The following is a 17,970-nucleotide window of genomic DNA, read 5'->3' as shown; positions in this document are numbered from 1 at the left end:
TGTCAGGAGGCAATGATGAAAAGAAAAAAAAGGAGGAAATTCTTATAAAATTCCTGAAAACAGCCCAGAAGAGAAAAGGGATGCTGTGAGGGTCGGGGCTGGGTGCCATGGCAGCTGGGCACAGATTCCTGGTCCCTGACAGGTGCCCCTGGGCTCGGTGTCGTCATGTCCCCCCCCCCCGCCCCGCACAGAGGAGGGTGCAGAGGCAGCGGTTTGGGCAGGGAGCCGTGCGCTGCCCCCTCCTCCCGCAGCCTGCTCCTGGCTGTGGAAAAGGCTGGTTTTCTCCCCAAAACAGCTCCCTCGCATGACAGGCAACGTTTGCTTTCACTCCCCGGCAGAAGAGAAACTCTATCCCCGTCCTCGGTGCTCCGCTTGCGTTTCCCAGGGCTATTTCTGGCGCTTGGCTCCTTCCCCTCCAGCGTTTCCACCGCCTCTCTCCATCTTTTTTCCATCCCTTCCCTCCTCCGCAGCCCTCGCCTCCCCACGCCCTCGGCGGAGCGTCCTCCCCACGGCCCCGCCGCCACGGCTGCTCCCCGAAATGGGCCGCCACGCCGGATTACTGCCATGGCTAATCTGCATTCACCCTCCTCCCCGTCCTCTCCTGCTCCTCCCTTCTCCAAATCGTTCCTGCACAGCACCCGTGTGCGGTGCCGCACGGGCTGGCCGGCCGCCCCGAAACGGCCAACGCCGGGAGAGCCACCGCGTCGGGGACGGCGTGAGTAGGGGGCTGCGGTGGCCGGGGTGTCCCCGGGGTGGGAGGTTGCGTGGCTTTTCCTCTGGCTGCATCCTCCTCTGGTTCTTTATTTTTTTCCATCCCTGCCCTTCCCGTGTCCTTCGGCCGCAGCGGGAGCTGGGAAGCCCGTCTGCAGCGGGTCGGGGTGCTGCGGGTGCTCCCCTAACCTGCGTGGGCCTCTGCTCGGCAGGGAGATGCCGCTGGAGGACGGGGACCCGGTGAGGCGGAGGGGACAGCGGGTGAACGGCGAGGTCAGCGGTACCCCCCGGCTCGGGGGGACGAGGAACACCCCACCCCGGGCCGCGCACGCTCCCGATGGCAGCGGGACGGAGGGCTGGGAGCCAGGGCCAGCACTGGGTGACAAAGACACGACCCCCGACGGGGACCCGCAGCGAGCCGGGCAGGAGCCGGGGCGGTGCGAGGAAGCCCTGATGGCCGAGCTCTCGGAGCTGGTGCAGAAGGTGGTGAAGAGCAGCAGCTGGTGGGAGCGGCACGGCGTGGACACCAGCATCCTCGCCTGCAGTTTCCTCCTGCTCCCGGCAGGTAACCCGGCTCAGCACCCCCAAACCGCGGCTGGGGATCCCTGGGGGGGGGGGGGGGGGAGGTGTATGTCTCACCTCCTCCTCATGGCTTTTGTGCCAGTGGTGCAACTTCGTTTGCACGGGAAGCCTATTAGCAGCTTATTAAGCCTGGTGACAAAGCCACGCTAACCCCTTCACCCCGTGCCATGGGGCACCCTGACCCCGCGGGAATCCCGCAGCGGCACCTGGGGTACAGCCTAGGGTGACGGGACGGCGCCCGGGCAGATGGGCACAGGGCAGGACAGGGAGCGACGTGCCCCACCCGTGCCCCACGGCGGGACAGGGAAACCCTGGAGGTTTTGGTGATGATGGCTGTGGTGGGTTCAGGGAGACGTGGGGGAGCACAGAGCTCCGGCAGCACGGTTGGGAAGCTGCAGCTGGTGCCTTCTCTTGCTTCTGAACTCTTGGGATGATGAAATCCTGGCAGGGTCACTTTTGTCACCAGCGGGATCCCATCCGAAGCTGCGGGATGGGACCTGGCACCCGCAGCGCCCAGTGCTACCGCAGCTGGAAGCGGCCAAACCTTCAGCACGACAGTGAGCGTGGGTTGTCGCGTCGCGCAGGGCGGTGCGGAGGGAAGCTTTCCAGCTCAGGCGGTTTAAATACCTGCAACTACATCTGAAAAAACAGGTTTAGGGCGGCATGTTTGGGTGTAGCAACACCTCCAGCCCAGCTCGGAGGTGAGGAGGGCCGCAGCACGTGTGCGTGGCCGAGCTCCTGCCCGGCTGGTTTCTCCACAGGGTTCCTGTGCCTGCGGTCAGCCCAGGCCATCCCTTTCCTGGCGGGTGTCCTCATCCTCGGTGTGGTACATCACACCCTGACAGTGAAGGGCAGCCACCTGGCCAGCCACAACGCCTTGACCCAGTCCAAGTCCTGGGGCAAAGTCTGGGCCGTCTTCTTCATCGAGGTGAGTGGGGCCGCGGGGTTCGGGTGGCAGCCCCTCCAAAACCCCATCAGTACCTTGGCAGCCCCCCCGGCCCTTCAGGAACAGCCACCGGAGAACAAGATGGATCCAAACCCTTCCTGATCCACGTGCAGGAAGGTTAAATTAAAAACCACACTGCACCAGGGAGCACCAGGAACATCGTCGGGCTTTGGCTGGAGGCAGCAACATGGGGGTGAGCCCCTGGCTGGGGACAGCCCCTGTGATGTGCTGGGCTGTGGGGTTTTGTGTCGGTCCCCTTGGCCACAGGGCTGCAGAGCAGGATAATGCACTGCAGGGAATGGTGGGAATGGTTTCTGGAGCTTAATTCTTTAAGAAGCCCATTTCCAGACCAGTGTGGAGCCCGTGAGGTGCAGAATATCTCCCCTGGGTGTTTCTTTCTGGGTGCAGAGCATCTCCGCTGGTGCCATGGCTGCTGGCATCACCTCTCCTTTCTCTTCCCTCCCAGGTCTGCTCAGCTTTTACGGCTGAGCAGGCCACCTACAACCACGTGAAGATCCATCATGGCTACACCAATGTCATTGGCCTGGGGGACTCCAGCACCTGGAAGCTTCCTTTCCTGAACCGCTACGTCTACATGTTCATCGCGCCTCTTGCGGTACCCATCCTAACCCCTCTGGTTGCACTTGGTATGTGTCCCGGCTGCCTTGGGACAGGGTGCTGGGTGTGGTGAGCTCCTTACCATCCAGGTCTCACCCCACCAAAGGGTCCCGCTTCGTTTGGAGGCATCACATTAGCTGTAGCAGCCCACGGCAGGACAGAGGGCTGCAGTGAAGGCAGGTGATGCTGCACTTGCACTGAGGAAGGCATTTGCTGCATCTCTCCTTTCTGCTGCTGCTCAGAAAACGCTTCACATTTTCCAATGCTGGATGTTGAAAACTCTGGCAAAAGCCATTGTGAGCCTGAAGTGCCCCAAATTTGTTCTCCTTTGATTCAGACCCTCAGCCGTAGCAGAGCTGAGAGTCACACATAGGTCTCTGACCAGCCAGAGCATCGCATTGCATTTGATGACTGCGTATGGGTGGAGGTGTGGGCGTCTGGGGGGACCAGGACACGACGAGCTCAGGCAGGCAAAGTGGTGGTTTGGGGAAAATAATGGTGCTGCTGTGGGGGGGGCTGGGGGCCCCAGCCCCAAAAACCAGCAGGTCAGCAGGGCCGGGGAGTTTGGGCCAACCTGGAGGATGAGGAAAGGGAGGTGAAGAATGGGATGGGCTGTAGGTTTATTGGGATGCCAGGCAGCCTGGCCTCTGGAGCTGCAGTGATGGGCAAGCATCAGCACCTTGCTCATGTGCTACCTCTTCTTTCTCACACAGGTTTGTTGAGGAACGTGGAGTGGAAAGCATCTCTCCGGACTCTCTGCTGCATGTTTCTGGGTCTTTACTGCCATTACTGGCTGCTGCTCCATGTCTCGGGCTTCCAGTCACCGTGGTCCGCCTTGCTCTGCATGCTGCTCACCCGCTCCCTCCTGGCCCATCCCTACATCCACGTCAACATATTTCAGGTAGAGACCTGAGGCTCGGAGATGTCCCAATGGTGCTGGGGACAGGCTGGCCACCACTGGTGACATAGCCCTGACACTGCTGGCTGGAGCTTGTGTCAATGTCATCACGGGGATGGTCAGGCTGGCGGTGCTGAGGGGGATGGTGGCCCTGGGAGAACGTCGGGGTGGATGGGTGCGAAGGGCTGGAGGGTGATGTCCTCTGAGGTGGCTTGCAGGACTGGGGAGTCAGTGAGTTTGCAGGCGTAGGTGCAGCTGATATTGCAGAGCCTGGGATGGCGAGAGACTAGTGGCACGCAGTGTGGGTTGGGGGACAGAGCCCAGGTGCTCCTCGGTGGCTCCATGGACAGACAAACAGATGGAGCAACTTTAAGGAAAAACCCAGTGCTGGGGTTGGCAGCCAAACCCCAAAATGTAGCTCAGCCTGGCCAGCACCTTCATGCCCTTGCATGGTCGGAGCCATGGCTTGCTCTACTGGGAAGGGGCCAGGGGGTGCTGGGTGCCACAGGGTCCCCACATCCCTGTCCCGCAGCACATCGGCCTCCCCATGTTCGCGCCCGATCGGAAACCCAAGCGGATCCACCTGATGAGCCTGGGCGTCCTCAACCTGCCCCGCAACGCCCTGCTCGACTGGTCCTTCGGCCACTCGCTCATCAGCTGCCACGTGGAGCATCACCTCTTCCCCAGCCTCTCCGACAACATGTGCCTGAAGGTGAGACAGCCCCACGGGGCAGACGAGCGTGTTGGGAGGTGACATGGGGACAACACCATCCATCCCTGGGTTTTCACTCCCTGCTCCTTCCCCTGCTCCCAATTCCAGCCTGCATCAGCCTGCTGGCAGTTTGGGATCCTCCCGACTCTTTCCTTGGGAAAGCACCTCCAGCGCCGCCCAGTCTGGCGTTCATTTCAGCCAGCATCCAGGCAAACCTCCTGGAATTTTGGTCATGCCCTTACTTGTTGCTCTGAGGTGTGGGGTGCGTTCAAAATGTGGGCTCTAAGCGCTGCCCCGGCTCGAGGGGATCCCAAGGCAGGTCCGTGCACCGCCCTTCAGTGAGGGGTCTCCGCTCATTTAATGCCGTGCACTTCACTATGGGGGCAAGTGGTTAGCATGCCTGGCCAGCCCTCGTTAAAAGCCTCATTAGGACATCTCTCCTAATCCGGAGCCCTGCAAAGGTGTTGTGCCAGGGTGAACTCCCTGTGTTGCTGCAACTGGAAACCACCTTCCTCTTAATTTTCATGGTAAAGATGTTATCGCTGGTGCTGCCATCTCCAGCCCTGTTTTGGGCTGCTGGATGCCTTGCAGGCAGCTCAGCGGTGCCTCAGGCTGGGAATCACGTACGAATGCCAGGACATCCCTCACGAGGTCGCCCTGCCTTTGCCTTTGCAGATCAAACCCATCGTCTCCCAGTACCTGAGGCAGAAGAAGCTGCCGTACAACGAGGACACCTACGCCTCCAGGCTCCGGCTCTTCCTCCGGAGATACGAGGAGCTGATGGTCCACGCTCCCCCCATAACGGAGCTGGTGGGCATCCAGTGAGGACGGGGCCCCAGGACTCGGGGGTCTGCTTCCCACGGGGACTTGTGGCAGGGACGGTTTTAGCAGGATGGGGCCACACAGGCACGCGTCTCCACAGAGCCGTCACGTAGGAAACTTCTCTCTCCGATGTCTTGCTTTCAGCTAAATAATGCACGGAGCCACCACATCAGAGGCAGGCAGTGTAAGGCTGGGGACAGAAAAACGGGGAGGGGGGGGCTGTCCCCCCATTTATTTCCAGCCAGGGGTCAGTTTTATCCACTCTGCTTTCACGCTTGGGGAGAGGAAACCCCCGTCTGCTGGCTGGGGCATCCCTGCAGCAGGGCCAGGGGGGATGCGGCTGGGGATGTGACATCGGGTCCGGGGCATCCAGAGCTGGTTGCTGGCTGAGAGCCGCTGGGATCTGCAGGACGGGGCTGCACATGTGTGGTCCGGGGCTCAGGGAAGGGGTGGATTGTGTGGGGAGAGGGTTGTGTCACTGCTGCCTGTGCTTTGCCTGACTTCGGGATAAATCAGTCCCTTCTAGGAACAACGATTTGGCAAATTCAGCCTTAACGTGTTGTAGCGGATCTTCTTTGTTACTGGGTTGTGTTGCTGGAGCAGGTCACACTGGTACTCCCGTGTGGGGTATCCATATTGGGGCGCTGGTGGTAACCCTAGAGCTGATGGTGGCTATTGCCAGAGTTTAGCGGGAGAATCACCAGCCAGAGGCGGGCAGGTCTCCAGGGCCTGGATTTTCCGTGGTCAGGGAGGGTGAACCCAGCCCACTGAGCCTCTGTCAGTGGGTGGGACGCTCACGTGGCTGGTTCCAACCCCCTCCGGGATGACATTCCTGGCTTTCCTGGGGCGTTCTGCTGTCCCAGACCTGCAGGACAGGTGACAAAGTCCAGCCCAGCATCACAATGGGGAGCTGGCAGCAGAGAAGGCAGCTGGCTCAAGTGGGACCAGTGTGGGAGTCAGCGCCAGCTCTGGGCTTTGCAAAGCTTTGCTCTGAGCCTGGGGGTTCGCTCCCCGATTTGTGCTGTCCCCCCAGCAGGACTGGACCCCCCCCAGCTCCACAACCAGGGTTTGTAAGGCTCCACACTGCAAATGTGCCCCGAGGCACAGCGACGCAAGTGTCCCTGTGTTGCCACTGTGACACAGTGGGCCAGAGAGGGGATGGCCATGGCGTGTCCCTGCGTAGCAGATCCAGGCTGGAGGGGGACAAGCTGGCCCTGGATCAGTCCAGTGTGACCCCTCTGGCATCAGAAACAGGGAATTAGGGATTTATCCTGTGCTGGGGCCTGGGGGATGCTGCTGCCCTGGGCTGGTGGCAGTACTGTGTCGCCTCTAACTGGCCCCATGCAGGTTTATCGATCCAGGACATTGTGAAATATGCAAAGGACAAATTCCTGTCCTTTGAGCATGGCTTACGCCCCGTTTGTAGTCGGGGGGGAAGCTGGGAGGGGGTGGCTGGACCAAACTGCTGGCCCGATTGCTCCAGGGTTCGGGGGTGGCAGAGACCCCCCACAGAGCTACCCTCCCACCCCCATGATTATTTTCTTAATTGAGCATCACAGCTAAATTATGCTAAATGTCATAATTAATGGTGCTACTGGTTCCAGCAAGGGGGGCGAGCACGCATTAGTGATGCTCTTGGTTCCGATGGGGTAATCTCAGCCACACGTGTCCGCGCTCAGAGGGAGCAGGGTGGGCACAAAAAACTCTTTCTCATCCCCTGTCGTAAAGAGATCAGTCTCAAAATGTTCTTAAAAATGTTTGTGGCAGCGACAGCCCTTTCCGCAGCTGGATTTCATGGATATTGTTTAGTGCAGTGCCATCTAAAGGCAAACGTTCGCAGGTCCGTCAGCCAGCGGGAGATGACTTGTGATTTGGGAAATATGCGGATTATTCCCTGTCAGAAGCGGCAGATGTAGCAGAGGTTAAGGGGGCAAAGGGAGATTTCTGGGGACCTGTGCTCAAAACCCCCCGAATTTCTGCCTCAAGCAATGCCTGGAATTTAAGCTCAGCTCTGCTAAGTCTGGGGTCTCCAGCACAGGCACGGGCTTTAAAGCCGTTGGAAATCCTGATCCTCACAAGCACCCTGAAGGAGCGGGTGCAGACAGAGGCATATGGCCAGCCGCCGCTCTCAGCATGCCTCGCAGAAAGCCACGAACCGATTTTCAAGACCGTGCGAGATAGCACGTGGGTTTTATGACCCTTATTAAAATTGGCTTCTAGCCGCAAACTCCTTCCATCTTAATTGCTTTTAAAAAGCCCTGTTAGTGCTCGCCTGCATGCTTTGGCATCTGTACAACCCTTAAATATTTCCCAGGCTCGCTGAGACGATTTCCCTGCCTGGTGTATTGTGCAGGGGCTGAAGCAAGACGAGGTGCTCCTGCCTGGGAGGTGTGAGTAGCTGCATTTGAAATGAGCTGAGTGATGGAGATTAAGAAGGAAATAAAGCAGGGACCACAGGGGAGGCTGGGGCAAGAGCCTGGCAGCGATGTTTTATCCTTGATTGAGGGGATGCTGCGGGTTTATCTTGCCAACGGGTGGACAGCTGTGCGGGGGGACGGTTAAAATCAGTCTGAGCTTCAGTTACCGCCGGGAGACCTCCGCACTTAGTCACTCTTGGCGATAAAGGGGCGCAGGCAATCAATTAGCGGGCGCAGGGATGCTGCCGGCGCGGGGAGCCGCCGGCGGGCAGGGTACCGCGGAGGCCTTGCCATAGAGAGCGGCGGCGGGAGCGGCCGCGAAGCAGCCTCTCCTCGCTGCCTCTCTATGGTACGCACAGCCGCGGAGGCCGCCGCACGCCACCATTGGCTGCCGGCGCGGGGGGCGGGGCCACCACGCCGGTGTGGGGGCGGGGCTATGCTAAGCCAGGCGCTCTCCTGCCTCGCGATTGGTCGGCGGGGAGGAGGGGCGGGGCGGCGCCGGCGGTAGCGGCCGGGATGGGACCGGGTGGCGCGTGCTGGAGGGGCGGCGGCGTCCCGCGCGGTGAGGGGTGGGGCCTCACGGCGTCACGGGGCCACCGGCGACGGGGGGGGGGAACCGGAACCGGGGAGAACCGGGCCCAGGGGAACCGGAACCGGGGAGAACCGGGCCCAGAGGAACAGGAACCGGGGATAACCGGGCACCGGGGGAACCGGAACCGGGGAGAACCGAGGGGAACCGGGCCCAGAGGAACAGGAACCGGGGATAACCGGGCCCGGGGGAACCGGAACCGTGGGTCCGAGTGGCTGCGGGAGCCGTGCCCGTGCTCCAGCCGGGGGGGGGGGCGACCGTGCCCTGCGCTGTGGGGCGAGAGCCCTGGGCCGCCTCCGTGCCCCTCGGGCTGGTACCGGTACCGGTACCCCCGGTGCGTGGGGCCGGGTTGCGGCGCTTACCGGTGCCCTGTCTCTGACAGCCCCTCCGGCGCCAAGGCCGCGGGTTTGGCCGCCGGCCTTGACCTCGAGGCGTTCCCGCCCCGGACCCCGCCGGGGGCCGCGCCGCCGGGCTGGGTACATAAACCCCGGCCGGCCCCGCCGGGCCGCCGCAGCCATGGCCGGTGCGGGGGGACGAGCCCCTCGGGGTGGGTGGTGGGCTGGGGGAAGGGGGGGCTGAGGGGTGGGTTAACACCTCGGGGGGCATCACCTCCCCTCTGTGCTGGCGCCCGCAGGTTTCACGCGGTGGCTGTCCTCCTCCGGCCCGGCTCCGCGGCTCTGCGTGGTGGGCGGCGGCCCCGCCGGGTTTTACACGGCTCAGCACGTCCTCAAGGTACCGGGCTGGGGTCTGGCGGCGGGGGAGGGCGGGGACCACGCTGCCTGGCTCTAAGCGGGGTGGGAAGGGGTTTTGTGAGCTCCCGGCTCTGCCCCAGGTGGCTCGGTGTTGTTGGGGGGGGGGGGGGGGGGGTGTTTGGGGCAGCCCTGACCCCGCAGAGGAGTCCTGGACCTTGTCACTCGGGGTGGGCACCGCTGTCCCCATCCCTGCCCTGCCCCTGGGCCGTCCAGGCTGGACCCGGGCCTGGCCAGGTTGCTGAGAGTTCAGCCCGAGTGGTTTTTCTAGAATCAAATCAGCAGCAGGGCTCTGCCTTGCCCGCAGCTGCTGTCCCCCAACAGGGTGACATTAACCGTGCGTGAAAGGGAACGTGCGGGACCTGCTCTCCTGCCTCCTCCTCCTCCTCCCCGAGATGTGGATCAAGGCACGCGGGCGATGCTTTGCCCGGTGTCTGGAAGCGTTAATGCGTTGGGTGCTCGCACCTCTGTTGGGAAATGAGACCCAAGCACGGAACTGGGCTGCTGGCACCCAGCAGAGATGCAGCGGCTTAACCCCGTCATTAAACCGTGCTGCGTTGTCTCCGGTACGTGTTGGAAAATAGCTGTTACTAAGCCTCAGGGACAAATTTCAGGGCTGCTTAATCTCTGGGAAGAGGCTGACTCAAAATACGTGATAACGAAAGCCTTGCAGCAAAACATCTGTCTGAAGCGCTGGCCCTGAGGTGACTCAGCTCAGGGGGATCTCGGGGCATGGGCACCTCTGCCAGGGGCCAGCAGACCGCCCGATGAGTCCACCAGCACCCAGGGTGCTGTGCTGGGTGCTTCCCAGCCGCTGTGGGGCTCTTTTGGCAGCCTCCCAGATACCAGATAGCCACTGGGATGGTGAGGAAGAGGGGCTGTGGGGTGGGTAGGAGGATGGAGCCCCCCATGGGTTTTACTTGGTGATGATTGGGGTCACATTCTCTGCTACACCTTGCAATCTGAGCTGGCAGGAACAGGCACGGCATCATCCTGTGCGTCAAAGAGCCTGGTAGATCCTGGAACAGGCCGTTTCTGGCTACGGGATCTTGGTGCAGCCCTTCCCCCTGCCCCGTATTTCCCCCAGCAGCAGGCGAGCGTTGTGTGTCCCTCCTGAGCTGCTGGGCTCACGTGGCCTTTCTGTCCTCATCCCTTAACCATGACTTCCTTCTCTTGCAGCACCACGGCGGGGCCCGAGTGGACATCTATGAGAAGCTGCCCGTTCCCTTTGGGCTCGTCCGTTTTGGGGTGGCCCCAGACCACCCTGAAGTGAAGGTTGGTGTTGGCCTCCTCCCCTTGCCCATGCAGTTGAACGCGATGACGCTGGCGGGTGCAGGCGAGGCAGACGCCGTCCTTCGTGGTGCCTCAGGGCTCGCTGTGGTGTGGAGCTGTCACACTGGAGAGGTCCAAATCTCCTCCTGGCCCACCCCACAGCCAGGTGATGTGGGATGTCTGGCTCTGGGCAGTGGGTCAAAAACAGGGGCTTGTGGTGGGAAGTGCTGCTCCAGCTGGACCTGCAGGGAAGGAAGTGGTTGTTTTGCTGTGTGGCCCCAATCGCTCAGAAGAAAAGGCTTTGGGTGCCATCCTGCCCTGCATCCTCTCTTGATGAAGTAGGTTTTAGGAAGGCTTGAGATAAGAGGCTGGCAGATGGGGTCTGGTACGCAGCACCCTCGATGGAAGGGGTTGTTTGGTGGGACTCCCTTGCAAGCCTCACCTTTGGGAAGGAGGTTCCTCACCTTTGGGAAGGAGGTTCCTCACCTTTGGGAAGGAGGTTCCTCACCTTTGGGAAGGAGGTTCCTCACCTTTGGGAAGGAGGTTCCTCACCTTTGGGAAGGAGATTTTTCCTACAGCGGGGTTTGCTCAGAGGTGCTGAAGGCATTGAAAGGGTCCTGTTCTCTCCAGGCAGGTCCAAAAGATGGATTTTTTCTTTCCAGAAAGGGTGGTGGAAAGAGTGCCAAGTCACAGCTGTGCTTATCTCCCCGTGAATTATTTGTGGCTGTTGTTAGATAAGAGTCTCAGAATAACTGACCTAGAGAGGGGGAGACGCATCTCAAGGCTGGGGAGGATGGAAACGGGGACCTCCTGTCACCAGCAGGCCTTGGGCCCGGCTCTGGCTTGAACGTAACTCCCCGGTGCCTGTTTGATCTCGGCAGAATGTGATCAACACCTTCACGCAGACGGCACGCTCGGAGCGCTGCGCCTACTACGGAAACGTCACCGTGGGGAGGGACGTCACGGTGACAGAGCTGCGGCAGGCTTACCACGCCGTGGTGCTGGTGGGTACCGCGCCCCGGAGCCAGGGCTGCCTTAGTTCCCCGAAAGTCATGGGGAAGGTCTGCAGGGTTATTCCCCGCTGGGATCTTGGGAAGAGGGTTTGGGTGAGGCATTTCTGGGTGCCCTATTACTGTGGTGAACTCTCTCCAGCCTCGGGGCAGCTCTGATGCTACGAGGCTTGTCCAAAGCCTTGCAGGGAGCACAGCATCAAATGCAGGTCTCTGAAACCCTGCTGCAAGGGCAGCGGTTGAGGAACCTCTTCCCTGTGATGGCCGATACCTGTTTCACCCTGGCATGGATTTGTCCCTCCTGTTCAGTCCCCAGACTGTCATACCCTGCTGTGGCCCAAGGAGGTCAAGTTTGGCTCTGGAGCCCAGGGGGATGGGGTGGATGAAGCCCCTGTGCTCAGAGTATTTTTAGCCCCTGCGTTGAGCATCCCTGCCCTCGGGAAGGGCTGGCAGCCGTGCAGGGTCCCTGGCAGCAGCTGGAAGGGAAGATTTGTGTTTAGGTCTCAAATCCTGTGTGGTGACATCTCTGACCGTGTCTGCTCCCTCCTCAGAGTTACGGTGCTGAAGATAACCGGGTCCTGGGGATCCCAGGGGAGAACCTCCCTGGCGTTTACTCGGCCCGCGCGTTCGTGGGCTGGTACAACGGGCTGCCGGAGAACCGGGATGTGAGTACAGCGGTGTGTTTCCCTGCCCTTCCTCCCCATCCTGCATCCAAACGCAGGCATTCAGCTCCAGATTAAGTCCTGAAAGGCTCGCAATTGGAAAAGATTAGCAGGCACCATGTTAAATCCTTCTTAGATGGTAGAAATGTGAACAATTTGCACATCAGTGAGAGCGGATTAGCTGGCTCTGTAGGTTGGCAGCAAATTTTGGCCGGGCCAGATGGGAACCTGGAGGGGGTGATGCTCTGCTTTGGCCTGAGAAGGATTTTGGGCCGAAACAGCTCCTGCTCTTAGAGATGCCATCGCAGGAAGAGAGGGAGAGGGATCGGCTGGGGTGCCCGGAGCAGCTGTGTTGCTGTGTTCACTCGGGGAGGAGGGTGGTGTGGAGTTTCTCCGTCTGCACCAGCTGTTTTTGGGGAAAAGAGGGCTGGAAGGGAGTTTGGGTGGTGGGAGCGGGTCCAAGGGGGAGAACATCACAGAGGCCAGGTGGATTTGCTCATGGACAAGTCTTTCTGTCCCCACAGCTGAAGCCCGACCTGAGCTGCGAGACAGCGGTGATTCTGGGTCACGGCAATGTGGCGCTGGATATTGCGCGCATCCTGCTGTCCCCGCTGCGTCTCCTCAGGGTGAGTCACCGGAGCACTCCGTGCCACGCAGGCAGCCTGGGGCCCGAATTCTCTCCTTGCTGAGTGGATGCTGGTTCCCACCCATCTCAGCAAAACCTCAGACTCTCCTGTCTTTGGGATCTTTTCTACTGTACCTGAGGGTGGCAGCCTGGTTCCTGCTGATAGCACTGGGCACACTGGTGGCTGGTCCACGCTGGGGGACCTCTCCTCCTGCTGCCGTGCTCCCTATAGACAGCTGGGAGCTGCTGTGCACCAGCTGCTCTGTACAGCTGCTGCCCCAGATGTTGGCAGCAAAGGCTTTCCCTCCTGGAGAAATGCCATGAGGTTTGTTACAGCTGTGCAACAACTTCCTGGTTTAATATCTAAATTAAATTTTAAAAAAAACCCAAAAAAACCTTGGAGGCACTGCCAACCAGTGGCTAAATCCATCTGCGAAGTGGGGCTGCGAACGACACGGCACTGGAAATGAGTACCAGGGTGTGCAGGCAGTTTCTTGTTAAGAAAATTGGTCTGGAATGGTTTATCATGGTGTCCCTCCCATTGTGTCTTCTCTGGAAAAGATTTTCTTATGATCTAGATACATGCAGATGTTTGAAGCAGAGCACAGGGTTGCTGCAAGATGCCAACCATCGGTCGAGCCCTGGTGATGCTTGCGTTTGTGTTTGGAGCTGCCTGGGGCGGGCAGGCAGTGATGTGAGCTGTGGTTTGCAATGGGTCTCACCCAGGTGCCTGTAAATCCTGAGCAGAGGTCACCCAACAGGCAGGCACCCCAAAATTGATATCACTGGAAGGCTTTGCTCTGCTAGCCTCCAAGGTTAACCTGCCGGGGTGGATCCCCTGAGGCAACCTGGTGCTGGCTCGTTACCTTTAGTGCGTTATGGCCTTGGAAAGTACATGCAGTGATGAAGGACCAGCTGTGCAAATAGCTCTGTGCAAAGGGAGATGACTTGTTTTCCATCCTTGCACAGGCTCTCTGCATGCACAGCCTGCTCTTCTGCTGATGTTTCACCTTCAGAGGCTGTGCCTTCCCCCCAGCTCCCTCCAGACCTGCCCTCGTCCCACTCTCTTGTCTCTGTCTTGCAGAAGACAGACATCACTGACAGCTCCCTGGCAGCTCTTGCCTGCAGCAAGGTGAAGCGCGTCTGGCTGGTTGGGAGGAGGGGACCTCTCCAAGTTGCTTTCACTATCAAGGTAGGGCTGGGAGTGCTGGAGGGCAGTTTTGTTTCCCAGCGTTGAGCCCCAGGCTGCCCATCCCCGGTGGGGAGAGGTGGTCTGGGGATGGATGGGAAGCCAGGGTGTCCTCCTTCCTGCACCCATTTGCTGGCTCCTAGCCTGGACTGCTGGGGAGGGGGGTCTGGGGCTGTTAGATGACCTCTCTATGCTGGAGGTAACATCTTCTGTCCTGGAATTTCCAGGAGCTGCGGGAGATGATAAACTTGCCTGGTACCAGACCTGTCCTGAACCCTGCTGACTTCACAGGCCTTGAAAATGCTGTTAAAGGTGAGGGAAATGTGTCACGCTCTTCCGGACAGGGACTCACCGTGACAGGTGAGACCTGGAGACTGTGCATCAGAGAAACTCCTGCCCTGCGCTTAGTGCATGGCATGTGAGAGCCAGGTGACCGTGATACAGCTTGTCCTCAGAGTGTTAGGAGGCCAGGAAGACACAGGAAAAAGGCGCCTGTTTCTCTGTTTCTGCAGCCAATTTGCCACTTGGGAGTGATACTCACGCTCTGAGTGACGAGGGCAGGAGGTTTGGGAGGGCTGGGGGAACCTTGCAGGGGAGATCCCAAGGCTGTTGATTTAAGAGCTTCCTGCAGAGCTAAAAAGAAAACACCAAGTTCAAGGGTATCCAGAGACGTGCTCTTCTCCACAGGCTGCTGCCTCTGAGCACCAGCCAGACAGCAAAATCGCAGGCTTTGATTTGTGTGTCCCACTGGCCTCAAGCCTCAGGAGCTCCCCTGGTCACTTTGACTTGCAGCTTGTCATCTCAAAGGCGTCGGACACCCATCAGCATGACAAATTCCAAATGGACACTCGCATACCTGAAACTGAGGTGGCCTTGGCTCCCCGCTGGGTCTCGAGGGGCTTTTGCTGTGGTTCCTATCCTGAAGCTCTCTCCTTCCTAGATGCCCCCAGGCCGCGAAAGCGACTGACTGAGCTGATGATCAAAACGGCCCTGGAGAAGCCTGCGGAGAAGACGGTGGCGCGGGCAGGGGCAACGCAGGGAGCACCCCCCCGGGAGTGGGGGCTGAAATTCCAGCGCAGCCCCCAGGAGGTGCTGCCCACTGCTGACGGAAGGCGGGCGAGGGGCGTCCGCGTGGCCCTGACCCGCCTGGAGGTACGGGCTCATGGGGGGCTGGTATGGCCCTGGCAGGGCTGGGGGTGGAGCAGGATGCCCTGCAGTTCTTGGGAGTCTCCAAAGGCAGCTTTGTGTTCCCTGGCTGCTTGGAGTGGCTGCTGGTAGGCTCTCGGGGAAGCTGGTACCATTGACAAGAGCCTTTCCCTGTCCAAAGGGAGCTCTTTGCACTCTGCTGCTGCTGCAGAAAGGCCTTCAGCAAATATCCAGGGATCAAGGATGCTAAAGGGGACTGGAGGAGGCTGCTGCTCTGCATCTGGTGACTGACCCGTGGTCAGCAGCATCTTCCTCCCTCTCTCAGGGCTCGGGTGACTCCGCCAAAGCTGTCCCCACTGGAGACGTGGAGGAGCTGGAGTGTGGGCTGGTTCTCAGCAGCATTGGCTACCAGAGCCTGCCCCTGGACTCGGCGGTACCCTTCGACACCCAGCGCGGCGTTATCCCCAACAGCTCGGGCAGAGTGGAGGGTGTCCCAGGTCTGTAGCCGCAGGTGTACGTGTGGGACATGTCAAACGCAGCCAGGGGATTGGGGTTTTGGGACGGGAAGCTCCGTTCACCAAGGGCACAGATAGAAGGCAGTTGCACGCCTCAGTCAGAGTGGAAACTGAGGAGATGAGCTGCCTCTGTCAGGCGTTAAGACCTGGCCTGTCCCCAGCTCAGGTTAGGGGTGTCTGGTTTTGCACAGGGTGGTTTTACTGGGCCTTGGAGGCTGTTACTAAAGCAAAACATCCCACAGGGCTGCTTAGTGCTGATTTGGAGGTCTGTGCCCACCACAGAGTGGATTCTTCCACTGCCCACAGCTTGATGTGACACCCAGGGGACAGGACGACGACTTGCGGCCAGGAGGGTCCACAGCCCTGTGCTGGCCCGAGCCCGGCTGCTCTGTGTGCCCCTGCAGGTCTGTACTGCAGCGGCTGGGTGAAGAGAGGACCCACGGGCGTCATCATCACCACCATGAACGACAGCTTTGACACTGCCCAGTCTGTGCTGGAGGATCTCCAGCTGGGCGTGCTGGACGTGTCCACCTGCAGAGAAGGCTTTGGGGCCGTGGAGAGCATCCTGCGCAGCCGAGGTCAGTGCAGGGGTGTGTGAGCTGAAGGTATGATGCACCCAAACTCCTCCTGGGGCGGCAAGTCCCATGAGCCACTTTTGGAAGCGTAGTCCAAACCCAGGAAACGCATCGTGCTGCCGTTCTGTTGCTCCGAAACCCAGGGAGAACAAGACTTGAATTCCCTCAAACTTGGTGTCATTGCTAAGGTTAATGACCACTTTCTGGGAAGGGCTGTTAAAAGCAGCACAGACCTTGGGTAGAACGTCGCTGTCAGCTGCCTGGACAGCGAGCTATTGCTCCTGAGTGGTTTTCCTAGCAATCCTTCCAGGCAAGTTCAGGGGAAGATTAAAATGCCCAAGAGAGTAATTTGCTGTTGCTGTGTTTTAAAGGCATTCAATTAAAGTGTGTGTGTTTTGCCTCTTAACTGCCTGAGGTTTAACAGTGAACTGGAAGCGTTTTGTCCCCCAAGGCGGTGCTGTGCTTGCCATTGTTTCGGCTTGCGAAGGTTTGACTGATCCGAGTCGACTGGAACCTGCCACCCCTCTCCTTGCAGTGTTAGAAATCATTATTTCTTCGTGAGGCTGAAGTCTGATGCTGTGTCGGAAAAGGGCAGAGCTTGCTGGCACATCAGGTCCCTGCTAATGGGGAGGTGAGGCTGAACTGGTTTTTACTTGGTTAACTAATCTCTCCCGACTCTGGCTGTCACCCCAGGGGTCCGTCCTGTTTCCTTCTCGGACTGGGAGAAGATAGATGCTGCTGAAGTGGCAAGAGGCAAGGCTGCTGGCAAACCCCGAGAGAAGATAGTGGATCCTGAGGAGATGCTGCGGCTGATCGGTCACTAAAGCAGCAGGAATGGGAACATGGCACTGCTCCAGCTGGTACTGTCCTGGGGCAACGCCAGTGGGTTATGGGCAGGGCCTGGGAGCACAGGGCTTGTGCTGGGGGCTGGTGGCCGCTCTGGGGAGGTGTGTGGCACTTGAGCCTCTCTAGTAATCATGAACTCTGTGTGTTCCCAAAGTGAGCGTTTCAAAACATCTGGGGCTGCTGGCTGACCCCGCATCGCTGCCGCCGGCTCTGCCCCGGGGTGATTCTTGTTGTTTGGGTCCTTCGAGCATTAATGAATCGGCTGGTGCAGGAGCCCTGCCCAGGCACTTCCCTCATGGCAAGTCACACAGATCGGCCTCTTTGTGTCTCGCTACCTCCCTTTAAGCCTCAAGCCAAGTGGCTTCGTTGCCTTGTCATTCGTGCTCGAGAAGGCTGCTTTTAATTATAGTTGTTTTTTTAAATAAACCCTTCCAGGAAAGCCAAATCGGACCTGTCGCTTGACTCTGGCTTCTTTGTCTGTGAGTGCCTTAATCTCGGAGCAGGCAGCCGAGCGCCGCGTCTCCTGCGACATGTCCCAAAGCAAGGCAGCTCCTCTTGCGCGGGGAGGGACCGTTTGTTGTGAGCTCTAAACAAACAGACACGGACATCAATTTGCTTTCTGCCTCCCGCAGTTAAGCCCCGGCAGAGCCTGGGTCCCAGCTCGTGGGGTGACAAGCGTGTAATTGCCCTGTTCCGGATCGTGAAGGATCCTGTGTTCCTTGGTACCTGACTGGTGCAGGCAATGCCTTCAGCCCTTTCACTTCGTTCACTGCTGGGTTGGTTTTTTTTTATGGTTTGGTTTTTTTTGTTGTTGTTTTTTTTTTTTTTTTTTGGCCTGTGTGATTTGAAGCTTATTAAATGCTTCTCTTAGCCCAAATTGACTATGGTGACGGTGTCAGGTTTTAAGCCAGATTACAAACTGTGAGCCGTAATCTCCTCTTTATCCATGGAGCAGGGGCCACATGAGCCTGGCCCCCTCCCTGGCCATCCTGCCACCCACGCTGTCCCCAGCTCCCCACAGAAACGCTGCAGGATTGCAGCCACTCGTCTCTGACCTGTGTAAACGATGACAATGGCAGTTGCTGG

The 17,970-nt window shown here is 59.3% G+C and overlaps 2 protein-coding genes across 3 annotated transcripts; both read left to right on the top strand.

Annotated features, from left to right (window-relative positions):
• The first annotated feature begins 408 nt into the window (after positions 1-408).
• On the top strand, positions 409-5,844 carry FADS6 (fatty acid desaturase 6). Its single transcript, XM_086762320.1, has 7 exons — positions 409-715; positions 924-1,276; positions 2,055-2,221; positions 2,706-2,886; positions 3,571-3,758; positions 4,288-4,467; positions 5,143-5,844. The coding sequence occupies exons 2-7, from the start codon at positions 928-930 to the stop codon at positions 5,290-5,292; spliced, it is 1,215 nt and encodes a 404-aa protein (XP_086618446.1). The 5' UTR covers positions 409-715; positions 924-927; the 3' UTR covers positions 5,293-5,844.
• A 2,378-nt stretch (positions 5,845-8,222) lies between these two features.
• FDXR (ferredoxin reductase) lies at positions 8,223-17,334 on the top strand. Of its 2 annotated transcripts, XM_086762319.1 has the most exons (13): positions 8,223-8,268; positions 8,930-9,027; positions 10,224-10,319; positions 11,198-11,320; positions 11,878-11,991; positions 12,513-12,614; positions 13,698-13,805; positions 14,030-14,114; positions 14,743-14,954; positions 15,274-15,445; positions 15,868-16,041; positions 16,732-16,898; positions 17,039-17,334. In XM_086762319.1, exons 1-12 carry the CDS (start codon positions 8,223-8,225, stop codon positions 16,860-16,862), a joined length of 1,461 nt encoding a protein of 486 aa, XP_086618445.1. In that variant the 3' UTR covers positions 16,863-16,898; positions 17,039-17,334. The 2 variants fall into 2 exon arrangements, with proteins under 2 accessions (XP_086618445.1, XP_086618444.1); XM_086762318.1 differs by having other exon boundaries at positions 16,732-17,334.
• The last annotated feature ends 636 nt before the right edge of the window (positions 17,335-17,970 follow it).

This window comes from Chlamydotis macqueenii, chromosome 18, assembly GCF_036417535.1.
Source record: "Chlamydotis macqueenii isolate bChlMac1 chromosome 18, bChlMac1.mat, whole genome shotgun sequence".
In the NCBI taxonomy this organism is placed as follows: domain Eukaryota; kingdom Metazoa; phylum Chordata; class Aves; order Otidiformes; family Otididae; genus Chlamydotis; species Chlamydotis macqueenii.
This window is presented reverse-complemented; position numbering and strand designations above follow the sequence as displayed.